The sequence below is a fragment of the Centroberyx gerrardi genome, chromosome 14 (assembly GCF_048128805.1).
Source record: "Centroberyx gerrardi isolate f3 chromosome 14, fCenGer3.hap1.cur.20231027, whole genome shotgun sequence".
Lineage (NCBI taxonomy): Eukaryota > Metazoa > Chordata > Actinopteri > Beryciformes > Berycidae > Centroberyx > Centroberyx gerrardi.
The window spans coordinates 5,818,608-5,831,352 of NC_136010.1; the positions used below are offsets into that span (position 1 = coordinate 5,818,608).

General features: G+C 50.0%; 1 protein-coding gene across 1 annotated transcript in view; it reads left to right on the top strand.

Annotated features, from left to right (window-relative positions):
* Positions 1 to 228: 228 nt before the first annotated feature.
* Positions 229 to 12,745, top strand: part of celsr3 (cadherin, EGF LAG seven-pass G-type receptor 3) — a 127,469-nt gene continuing 114,952 nt past the window's right edge. The window contains exons 1-3 of the mRNA XM_078288237.1: positions 229 to 1,490; positions 1,548 to 3,031; positions 3,083 to 6,139. Of these exons, the coding sequence (XP_078144363.1) occupies positions 229 to 1,490; positions 1,548 to 3,031; positions 3,083 to 6,139 (5,803 nt within the window). The remainder of the gene's footprint in view (positions 1,491 to 1,547; positions 3,032 to 3,082; positions 6,140 to 12,745) is intronic.

The window sequence follows — 12,745 nt, forward strand, 5'->3', positions numbered from 1 at the left end:
AGCTCCACGGACCACAGCGGGTAGATGCCAACTCTCCAGGCCGACGGAGAGACGGGGGAGCCTGGGGGAAGGTGTCGGGCGGTGCCGGCGGTCCTGGAACTGGCTACTTAGCCTGGAACGAGGGAGAGAGAGAAAGAAGAGAAGGGAGAAGGAAAGACGCACAAGAGGAGAAAGAGAGAATAGGAAGAGGGAGAAAGGAGGGGAGAGACAGAGAAAGGAAGAGACTAAATGGCTGCACCGCTACCGGGCTTCACCCCGCTCCTGCTCTCGCCTCTGGTACTCCACCTGCTTCTCCTCGGCCCTTTGTTCGCCCTCACCCCGGGGACGGTAGCGACAGGAGGGGCTTCCTGCCGATGGACCCCGGGCCGCTGCTACCGAGACGCCGGTAAAGTGAGCCAGCAGAAGCGGCAGCAGCAGCAGCAGCACGGGGCACCGGGGGAGTCGGCGAGAGGCAGTTGGGATCTACGCCCAAGCAAGTGGATCGTAGAGCGGATACAGACAGAGGAATGCCCGGGAGGAGTGCTGTGGGTCTGGGACTACGGGGCGCAGGGAGGATATCGCCGGGATGGAGAGAGGGGGAGACGGGGGGAGAGACTGAAAGGAGTCGGGCCGTTTTGGAGGAGCGGAGACGGCCCTCCGCCACCTCCTCCTCCTCCTCCTCCCCGCCCAGGTATTAGGAGCAGGGCGAGCTCTAACGGCGTCGGTGGAGGAGAGGGAGGAGAGAGAGGGGGGAGGAGGAAGGGCGTTGTTTCACCTCCCGCTTCACCTGTTTTCTCCTCCTCGCCGGTTCAAAACGGCAAAAAACGGTCGGTACAAAGGACTAGAGCGTGCGCGCAACGGCCGCCGGTCTGGAGACCACACCTCGCCGAACGTGGCGCCGCCAGAGCCTTTGTGCGCGCCTCTGGCCTGCGCGGGGGACCCGGAAGTGGAGGGAGGAGAGGGGGAGAGGTGTGGGAGAGGGCTCGGGAGGTGAGAGGGCCTTCTCCTGCACGGTGCTCCCCGACGCCCCGGCCTCTCCATGGGCCAAGCCCCACCACCCAGCACCCAGCCCCAACCAAGGACCTCTCACCTGGCCCCTTGCCAATTGGCTCTTCTTGTTGCATTCACTCCTATTCTGGATACGATTTACGCCACATTCAGGCTTCAAACTACACCCGTAATATTAATTCCCATTTAAGCTACAATTCAGACTACTGCCAGGTGTCAAATTCGGACATTTATTATCTTTCAAGCTGCAATTCCTCCCAAGCAGGCTACATTGATTACATTCATAACAACGCTTTGGATGCTGATGGGGATCCAGCTGGTGAGGACAGGAGGGCTGGTAATTGTTCTCATTTGGGGAGGCACAATGTTATCGATCCCAGCAGCAGCAGCAGCAGAAGCAGAGAGGGGGGTGATGATAGCTGTTTGACCGGGCGCATTAGCAGGGAGGAGGAGAGGGAGGTGAGGAGTGGAGGAGGTGAGGATGAGGAGAAGGGTCCTCGCCAGCCTCCCTCGTCCTGCTCCTACCTCGCCCCGGAGGTGCCAGCGGGGGGTGCGCGCAGATGTACCGCACTGGCAGGGATTAACCCCGGTACCGGGGCGCACCCAGGTTGTGGTGGACCCCCTCTCCATGGTGAGAAAGCAGGGAGCAAGTATTATCATGCCAGAATTACGGATGATGGGAGGAGGAGGGAGGAGAGGAAGAGAGGAAAGGATGAAAGAGGAGGAGAGGTGAACCAAGGCAACAAACACGTTAATTTAACTAATTATGCGGATAATGATTTAGCTTTTCCGACTCTGACGCTCCAACATAGGGCTGATAATGAGCTCCGGCAGGGGAAATCAGCACCGGCAAACGGGGGGCAGAGCGCTCAAACCCGGGGAGAGAGCGTGGAGGGACCCGGTGGGTGTTTTGGCTGTTTGGGCAGCATAGAAATGGGGGATGGATGTTTAGCCGACTTTATGGGCCCCGAGGGAGGTATAGCACCGAGTAATCTCCACATCCAATTTTCCCCCAGCAGCATCACACAGACGCCCGGCCAATGTTTTCCATCCAACAAAAGCGCCGCTTCTGAAATCGTATCAAAATATCCAGGCCCGCTGCTCATTACACTCTCTCAAACACAGCCAGAAGATTATACAGACACTGAAAAACTACCCACAATCCGCTGTCTATCTGCTGAAAAGGTAAACACAACTTCTGAGCCTTCTGAGTCTGCCGGTGACTCAGGCTTTTTCACGACTGTCAAGTTTCCCGTTACATCTCCCGGTATTATATCAGCAACGGCGCACTCTGCTAGAGCAATCAAGCCCCGTCTTCTTACTCACTCTGATCACATTACAGCAAACCACCCCTCGTTTTTCTCGGAATTTAACCTGACCACACGGTACGATGACTCACGTCCGCCACTGTCACCGGTTCCCTTGTCCTCTGCAGAGGACGTGATTTCAGCACCAGGCGCACGGTGGACAGCGCCCGGGGAAATCCCTCCAGACTCTCCGCTTGTCTTTTTGTGGAGTAAATTCAACGCCAACAGTAATAACAACAACGGAGAGGAGGGCAACAAGGGGTTAAAGGGATATAGTGACGATTCTGAAATGGGGAAGCCGTCATGGGACGGTCAGACAGAGCAGCAGCACCTATGGGAGAGCGCACCGGGAGAGCTGGTCCACGCCGGGTGCGCTGACAGCCTCTCAGCCACCGATTGCTCAGCCACCGACCAGGGGGGTCGCGCGCATATACAATTAAAATCCGGTAAGCAAGTGCCATTAAAGCCCGAAGGTGTCAGTCAGTCAGATAGGCGGCAGATGGGGGCCGAGGGAGAGGGAGAGAGGGACGGAGAGAGGGAGGGAGAGGGCTTGGAGGGGTCCGCTGCTGTTGCTGCTGCTGCTGTTGGGGGAGGAAAATTACAGGTGGGGGAGGGGGAGAGAGAGAGCAGAGAGGCGCGGCTGGTGGGAGAGAAAGAACCAGGGGGAGAGGAGGAAGGAGAGGAGGAGGAGTGGGAGAGGAGAGCGGGAATAACAAAGACAAGCCAGACAGATGCGAGTGTACAGGGACAGAGAGAGGGAGAGAGAGAGGTGGAGAGGAGAGAGGCAGGGAGAGGGAAGGGTCAGGAGAAGGGCAGTAGCACGACTAGCGTCACGCAGCCAGAGAGCAAAAGAGGGAAGAAAGAGAGCCAGGCGGATGAAAGGCGAGAGGGAGGAGAGGGGGATGAGAGGGAAGAGGTGGAGGAGGAGGAGGGGGGGAGGCACAGTTCAAGGGGAGAGAGGAGCCTGGAAGGACTGATAATAGTGGCAGATGATGAAACCTTGCAGGAAGAAAGGGAGAGGGAGGTTTTGATGGCGTGGCCTCGCTCTCGCCGCGCCGCCAACAGGCATCCCCATTTCTCCCAGTACAACTACCAAGTGCAAGTAGCTGAGAACCAGCCGCCCAGCACCTCAGTCATAGCCATGTCCGCCTCCGACCCAGACCCAGGAGACGCAGGCAGGCTAACCTACTCCATGGCCCCGCTAATGAACAGTCGGTCATCTGACTACTTCTACATCCACCCAGAAACAGGTCTCATCACCACCACTCAGATTCTAGACCGAGAACACATGGATCTGCATTACTTCCGGGTCACGTCGACCGATCATGGTTCCCCTCGTCTCTCTGGCACCACGATGGTGGCCATCACCGTTTCAGACCGGAATGATCACTCTCCTATATTTGAGCAGACAGAGTATAGGGAGACAATCAGAGAGAACGTTGAGGAGGGCTATCCCATCTTACAGCTGAGAGCGACAGACTTAGACTCCCCCTCCAATGCCAATATCCGTTACCGGTTTGTTGGCGACACGGCTGCAGTGGCACGGGCAGCGTTCGAGATCGACCCGCGCTCCGGGCTCATTACGACCCGTGGAGCGGTGGACCGGGAAACCAACGAGCACTACACACTCCAGGTGGAGGCCAGTGACCAGGGGAAGGAACCGGGGCCGCGCTCCGCCACCGTCAAAGTGTTCATCACCGTTCTGGACGAGAACGACAACGTGCCGCAGTTCAGCGAGAAGCGCTACGTGGTGCCGGTGAAGGAGGATGTGCGACTGCACTCGGAGATCCTCCGTGTGAGTGCCACAGACCGGGATAAGGACAGTAACGCTGCTGTTCACTATAATATCATCAGCGGTAACAGCCGCGGACAGTTCTCCATCGACAGTGTTACCGGGGAGATCCAGGTGGTGGCGCCACTAGACTTTGAGGCCGAAAGGGAGTATACTCTCCGTGTTCGTGCACAGGACAACGGCCGGCCGCCTCTCTCCAACAACACCGGCATCGTCAGTGTGCAGGTAAAGGACGTCAACGACAACCCGCCAATCTTTGTTTCCACGCCGTTCCAGGCATCCGTGCTTGAGAGCGCCCCGGTTGGGAGTTCCATCCTCCACATCCAGGCCATTGATACCGATTCTGGTGACAACTCCCGGTTGGAGTACCGGCTGACTGGCACCAGCTCTGACACACCATTCATCATCAATTCTGCCACGGGCTGGGTCACTGTGAAGTCCACTCTTGACCGAGAATCAGTGGAGCACTATTTCTTCGGCGTGGAGGCGAGGGATTATGGCATGCCGCCTCTTTCAGCTACAGCGAGTGTCACCATTACAGTGATGGACGTCAATGACAACCGGCCTGAGTTCCTCCAAAGGGAGTACTTTGTCCGTCTGAATGAGGATGCAGCAGTCGGCACCAGCGTAGTGAGCGTCACGGCCGTGGACCGTGATGTCAACAGTGCCGTAACCTATCAGATTACAGGAGGGAACACCAGAAACCGATTTGCCATCAGCACGGCGGGAGGGTCCGGACTGCTCTCCTTAGCTCTGCCATTGGACTACAAACAGGAGCGCCGTTACGTTCTGACGGTCACCGCCTCAGACCGCACGCTCCACGACACCTGCCAGGTTCACGTCAACATCACAGACGCCAACACGCACCGGCCCGTGTTCCAGAGCGCCCACTATTCTGTTAGTGTGAACGAGGACCGGCCGCCCGGAAGTACTGTTGTTGTCATCAGTGCCACAGATGACGATGTTGGTGAAAACGCTCGAATCACATACTTCCTGGAAGACAATATCCCACAATTCCGCATTGATCCGGGCACAGGTGCTATAACACTCCATGCAGAGCTAGACTATGAAGACCAGATGACCTACACTTTGGCTATTACAGCCAAAGACAACGGAATCCCACAGAAAGCAGACACGACGTATGTTGAGGTGAATGTGAACGATGTGAACGACAACGCGCCTCAGTTCCTCAGCCCCAGATACCAGGGAACAGTGAGTGAAGATGCTCCTCCCTTCACCAGCGTCCTCCAAATCTCGGCCACCGACCGTGACGCGCACGCCAACGGACGCGTCCAGTACACCTTCCAAAACGGCGAGGATGGGGACGGGGATTTCACCATCGAGCCCACGTCCGGCATCGTCCGAACCGTTCGCCGCTTGGACCGCGAGAGCGTGCCGTTCTACGAGCTCACCGCCTACGCCGTGGACCGTGGCATTCCCCCTCAACGAACACCCGTCCACATCCAGGTGACCGTCCTGGACGTGAACGACAACGCCCCGGTGTTCCCTGCTGACGACTTTGAGGTCCTGGTGAAGGAGAACAGCGCCGTGGGTTCCGTGGTCGCCCAGATCACCGCCACCGACCCGGACGAGGGTGCCAACGCCCAGATCATGTACCAGATCGTGGAGGGGAACATCCCCGAGATCTTCCAGATGGACATCTTCTCGGGAGAGCTCACCTCGCTCATCGACCTCGACTACGAGGCCCGCAACGAGTATGTCATTGTGGTGCAGGCCACCTCGGCGCCGCTCGTCAGCCGGGCCACGATCCGGATCCGACTGGTGGACCAGAACGACAACCGGCCCACTCTTCAGGATTTCCAGATCATTTTCAACAACTTTGTGTCAAACCGGTCCAATAGTTTCCCCAGCGGGGTGATCGGGAGGGTACCGGCCCACGACCCCGACGTGTCGGACCGGCTGTACTACACCATCGACAGGGGGAACGAGCTGCACCTGCTGCTCCTGAATCACACCAGCGGAGAAATCCGACTGAGCCGAAAACTGGATAACAACAGGCCGCTGGTGGCTCCCATGCTGATCACCGTCACAGGTAAGAGACCGTGGAGGGAACGACGGGAGGAGGCAGGGTGTGTCTTTGTGTGTATTCAGTTTAATCTGGGTCCATTCAACACAGCTTCATATCACTCTGGCTGCAACAGACACTGTGAAGATAAGGGTTTAGTGAGACTCCACAGGTGTGTGTGTGTGTGTGTGTGTGTGTGTGTGTGTGTGTGTGTGCGTGAGAGAGATAAAGCTGGATACCGTTTAGTTGAGCTCTAATTCAGTGTTTCTTCTACTTCTATCTCTTTATCTTGCATGGAGGAATGAGTTTGATGGGATTTTTTGACTCGATTTGGGAAAGAAAGTAAAGCTGTACATGATAAAAAAAACAAGACGACGGCATTGAAAAGTGTTAGAGAAAACTCTTACTTCCACTGCGGTCTTTGACGGAACAAATGATAACAATAACAAACACAGATGCACCCTGAAACACATTTAAGTAATTGAATGAGAGTGAGAGAAAACAGGAAATGAGATTTGTTACCTGCGTCTAAGACATCTGCTGCCTATTAGTCACGTAAGGAGAAGGATGAGAGAAATTATGTGTGCATTTGTTTGTGAGAGAAGGAGAGACAGAGACAGATCTGCTACCCATGTTTATGACACCTGTTAGATTTAGCTAAAGGCATGTGAGGTAAAAAAAACTGGAGAGAATGGTGTTAGTCGGTTTAGCGGAGTTTCAAAGCGTGGAAGATGACAAAGAAAAGGAGTAATATGTGTGATGCATAGTTCAGAATCGGGTGTGAGAAACAGATGAAAGAAAGACAATGAAGGATGAGAGAAAAAGTGTGTGGAGAGATTGAGTGAATCCTAAAATGTAGGTGAGATGTTTTACAGTAATAATCCACATCGTTTTCAGGTAAATAAGTGTGTGTGTGATGCGTTTTACGTCACAAAATGATTGTTGGCATCAAAGTGAAATTAATTAGAACTTTCAAGACATTTTCCTGCCAAAGATAACATTTCTTAAGATGCAATAACCCACATTTTTGACAACCGAGTGATGGATTTCAGCTTTGTTTTCTTCAGAAATGGATATGTAGTTCTTTCGGAATGGAGCCCTTCATTTTATATTTCTTTGTTGTATTTTCAGGCTTTGGTCGGCTCACTAAAAATCATTTCCAAAAAAGGTTTAAGGGCCTCTTGGCTCTCACACGCTGATCAAAGCCTCAGAAGCCGGTTCAGAGGAAGAGAGAGCAGCGTTGTTGCTTTGAAGGCCTGCTTGTGCTGTTTTGTGGTTCACCCGCTGTGCATTAGCGCTGCGTTTGTATTCTGTCAGAAAGCTTTTCATGGGAGTGTGTGTGTGACCCGCTACCCTATTTACACTGTTTTTAAACCGGCTGCCTTGTCGTACACGTAACCTCATGCATATTCATTTCTGCCTAATTTTAAACGTGAGTAAATGGGGAGTGAGTGAATGAGCGGGGGAAGCAGGGATGTGCAAAAGTTGACTCATCTCAAGAAAGGCCCATAGTTAAATTAGGCTCAACTGTGGATAGGCTTAAGAATACATTTCTTGGTTATCTTATAATGAAAAAGCATGAGCTGTGCGTTTTTTGAGGCAGAATGCTTATCAATTTCTTACAGTAAGTAAGGAAAAGGGCCAAGAGAAATGTGCTGGTGTTGAACACTGACCTGCAGCCTTGGTCTAGTTTATAACGATGACATATTTTAGATGAATGATGAAACTTTAATAGGGCAGATTTAAGACTGCTTTCCAACAACCTTCATAAAATTGATGGGATTAGGCAACTTTGGCATCGTCACAAAAAAAAAGATGAATAGGCTATAACATACAGTGCTGCATGCTGCTGTGCACAGGTTCAGATATATAGATCTAGGCCTTATTGGCTTATTTTAGTAGACATGAAAACACTTGTAACGCTGTAAAATATACTTTGATAATCAAAATAAACCAGAGGTGCATGTCAAGAATGAAACAACACAAAAAAAGCCTAGTCGAACAGTTGACTAGTCGACTATTCTGGCCCATCTCTAGGGAAGGAGTGAGTGTGTGTGTGTGCATGTGTGTAGGTGAGTGAGTGAGCAAGTTAGTGAATGAATGAATGAATAAGTGAACGAGTTTGTGAATGAGCGAGTGAATGAGTAAGGGAGTGGGTGAGTGAGTAAGGTAGGGAATGAGTGAGTGAGCGTCTAGTGAGTGAGTGAAGGAGCAAGGTAGGGAGTGAGTGAGTGAGTGAGGTAGGAAGTGAGCGAGTGAGTGAGAGAATAAGTAAGTGAGGGAGGGAGGGAGGGAGTGAGGTAGGAATGGTGAGTGAGTTAGTGAGTGAGTGAAGGAGTGAGGGAGTGAGTGAGGTAGGAAGTGAGCGAGTGAGTGAGAGAATAAGTAAGTGAGGGAGGGAGGGAGGGAGTGAGGTAGGAATGGTGAGTGAGTTAGTGAGTGAGTGAGAGGAGTGAGGGAGTGAGTGAGGTAGGGAGTGAGTGAGTGAAGGAGCAAGGTAGGCAGTGAATGAGGGAGGGAGAGAAGGAGTGAGAAAAGTAGTGAGTGAGCAATTGAGTGAGAGAAGAAGTGAGTGAGAGAGGGAGGGAGCGAGGTAGGGAATGAGTGAGTGAGTTAGTGAGTGAGTTAGAGAAGGAGTGATGGGGTGAGTGAGGTAGGGAGTGAGTGAGTGAGTGAGAGAGGGAGTGAGCAAGTGAGTGAGAGAAGAAGTGAGTGAGGGAGGGAGGGAGTGAGGAAGGGAATGAGTGAGTGAATGAGTGAGTGAGTGAGTGAGCAAGCGAGCAAATGTGTGTGCTCTCCTGTCTCCAACTGCCTCTCAATGTTCATTCAGCACTGTTGCACCAGATGTGTGTATTCATTCCCCCTTTTCTCAATGTTTCTCTCTCACTCTGACTGCCTGAAAGTATTTTACTCTCTGTCTCTCTCTCTCTCTCTCTCTCTCGCTCTCTCTCTCTCTCTCTCTCTCTCTCCCTCTCCCTCTCTCTCCCTCTCCCTCACTCGCTCCAGGATTTGACAGTTATGAGATTATAATGAAACAACAGTCAGGCAGAGTCAGGCTGGGAGCAAAACTGTCACTTTCATTGTGTGCTGTGTGTTATCTGTGACTACCCATCCCTCCTCCACCCATCACTTTCTTCCTCTCTTTTATTCCATCCATCCATCCATCCACCCACGGCCTCTCGCTCCTTGTCTCCTCTTTCCTTGCATCCCTCTCTCTTGCTATTCTTCATTCTCTTCTCATTTGTTTCTCCTCTCTCCCTCCCATCCTTCTCTCCCTTCTTTTTCATTCTCTCTCTACTCTGTTCTTCTCATTTCTTCTCGTTTCCTCTCGTTTCCTCTCCTCTCCTCTCCTCTCGTTTCCTCTCCTCTCCTTTCCTCTCCTCTCCTCTCCTTTCCTCTCCTCTTTAATTCTTTTCATCTCTGCTCTCTCTATCTCTGTTCTTCCTTTATCTGCATCGCTGTCTCTTGGGCTCTCTTGCTTCTCTCTATCTCTGTCTCTCACTCTTCCTTTCACTTTCTCTGTCGAAAGTGGAGTCACACACACACACACACACACACACACACACACACACACATACACACACACACACACACACACACTCACACTTCAGCACACACAACGTAAGTGTCTGGCATGGCTCCCTAGTGTGTCCTCTTGTCTTATACTGGAGAGCTGGGAGGAGCATGTATGAGTGTGTGTGTGAGTGTGTGAGTGAGTGTGTGTGTGTGTGTGTGTGTGTGTGTGTGTGCACATCTGTAGAGAGAGATTAAGATGTAATATAGTGAGTCTAAGAGCCCAGCAGGACAAGCCTTCTCCTCCCAATCTGATATCTGTCCTCATCCATCTGCCTGTCCCGCTATCATCCTCCCTTTGTGTGTGTGTGTGTGTGTGTGTGTGTGTGTGAGTGTGTGTCGAAGTAAGTAAGTACTTGAAGAAGCGATATGATTTTGTGTGTGTGCGCGCATGTGCGTATTTGTAGGAGAGAGATTTTTCTGTGTATGTGTTTGCGCATATTTTTTGCGTTTATGCGTGTATGTGGGTTATGTATTATTTGTGCATGCACGTGAGTGTGTGTGTGTGTGCATGTGTGTGTGTGTGTGTGTGTGTATACTCTCAAGTGGCTGAACGTATTGCACTTGAGAGTTTATTCATGTCTTTTCAATGAATAGTATTATCTATGCATGCCAGAGAGTGCTGGGAGTATTCTAGTCTCTCTCTCTCTGTGTGTGTCTCTGTCTCTCTCTCCCCCGCTCTCACTCTCTCTGTCTTGCTCTGTCACTCCCTCACTCTCTTCACTCACTTTCTCTCTCTCTCTTTCTCTATATATCTGTCTTATGCTCTCTCTCTCTGTCTTAGTCTTTCACTCTTTGACTATTTGACTATCTTTCTCTCTCTCTTGCTGTCTCCCATTTCCTCTCTCTCTCTCTCTCTCTCTCTCTCTCTCTCTCTCTCTCTCTCTCTCTCTCTCTGTGTATTGATATATGTATGACTGTTTGTCCCAGACTGTTGATTCTCAGGATAATTCAGATATTTATGGTGAATAGAGATTAGAGTGAATGCTGCGTCCATGTGTGTGTGTTGCCAGCAGTTTAAGCTCACATACACATTTACACACAGGAACGCAGGCTTTGGGGTCAACTGATTGTGAAGCAAACATGGAAATAAAAAAATAATTTTAAGCTCGGCACCCCAAATGAAATCAGCTGAAGGTGCCTTTGAGCAAAGTAACCCCCTTCACCCGCAATGGCTCCAGTGGCCAACAGCAGAAGACTGTGGGAACTCCCAGGTGTGTGTGTGTGTGTGTGTGTGTGTGTGCGTGTGTGTAACAGTATGAATGTAGAGCAGGGCGGTGCCGGAAAAGAGCATGCGCGCTCCACAAGCCTTCCTTCCCCGGGTAAATGAAGGTCGAAACAAAGACTTTGCACTGTCAACATGTTAAAGATCCTTTTGTTAACAAGTAAACAGTTTGAAGGGGGAAAGATTTTCATGTCTGCTTTACAGGACAGGATTGAACTACAAAATGTGTTTGCTGTTGAGTCCACCAGTGCTTCTGTCTTCTGGTTTGTAGGCTATCACATTCATAAATAGGTCGGTATATTGATGCTATTAGCACAATATAAGGATTGTGGATATTGAGTTGCATGCCTGACCAGCAGTTTTAGACTGTATATAGGTAAGGGGGGTTTTGATAACAGTAGTAAGCCATACTGATGCATTTACACATACTACATGACCTTACCAATACATTTACACACTGGTAAGTCAAGTCAAGTTTGGTTACACAGTGCTTTTTACAAACACATTTGTCACAGAGTGCTTGAACACAAATACAGATAAAAACAAGAAATATAACAATACTTAGAATTACAAGAATTATAACAAATAACAACAAATTAGAAATTCCAAGAAATGGGGGCAAGAGCATCATGTGTGTAAAGGAGATAGTCAGGTAATAGCAAGGCAAACTGCAAGAGAAGTAAGAGAATGACAGACTGCAGGGACGTAGGCAATAAGAAAGGGATGGCTGATAAGATGGGAGTGAAGGTAGGTTGGAGGCTGTGCACAACTGATTAAATTAATAGTTCATCCGTTATTTACTCACCCTCATATCAGTCGAAACACTGGTGAAGTTTGTATGTCCACATAACGCACAGCGAGTTGTCATGTCAGCCTCCTCCAAAACAACTGAAGTGAACGGGAATTGGTTCTTTAGAGTTCCAAAAAGGGCAGAAAATGACTATAAAATTTCTCCTAACAGCTTGTGCAGCAGAATGTTCTGAAGCCAAACGATTGTACTGTGAGTCCAGAAGACCTTTATTTACACCAGGATTTAGTGCAAGGCTTCACTAAAACCGTTTTGTTCTGAAGCGTCATCTCAGCGCCAACAGAAAATATTTGTAACATCTGTTATCATATTGAAAAATTTCACTTCGATTTCAATTCTGTTATCATTTTTTTTGCTATTTTTATTTTTAAGGGAAAAGTTTAGTTTAGTTTATTATTTATTTGTCAGGGACCATGTACAATACTGTTATACAGGATTTAGCTGTAGAGCTAATGTTCATCTGCAGTCCCTGGGCAGGAACAGAAGGAAAAGTAGGAATAAGACATTTTCCCTGTGGAATGAAGGGTATTTTCTTGATAATTCTGACATAAACAGTCAACTTTCCTGAGGGAGGGCGTTCAGTTCCTGCGTTCAACATGAAAACCAAACTTTGCAAACTCCGCTGCAAGTACCAAGCTTCCCTCCATGTTTGTTTGTTTGTGAATGATTCCACTCTATTATAACGGAGAAAGCTGTGAATGCTACCAATACATTTACACACTGGTTTAATACACTGCTGCTAGTAGTAAGCCTAGACATAAGTCGGTGCACTGTACATTTTACATGTAGGCCAGTACACTGCAGTTAACTGGAACACTGCCAGTGCTTTACAGGTGAGTAAACTGATGCTGCATGTGTAAGTTAACCATTGCATTTACATGTGGGTCAACTCAGAAAGGTCAGCACCCCGGAGCAAATGCGCTCTAAATTAGGTTCATGTTAGATAAAAATGTGTTTCTTTACTGGAGCTTCCAAGCGTGGTGGTATAATAAGGCAAAGGCAGAATCTCATTTTAATTTTACAGTAG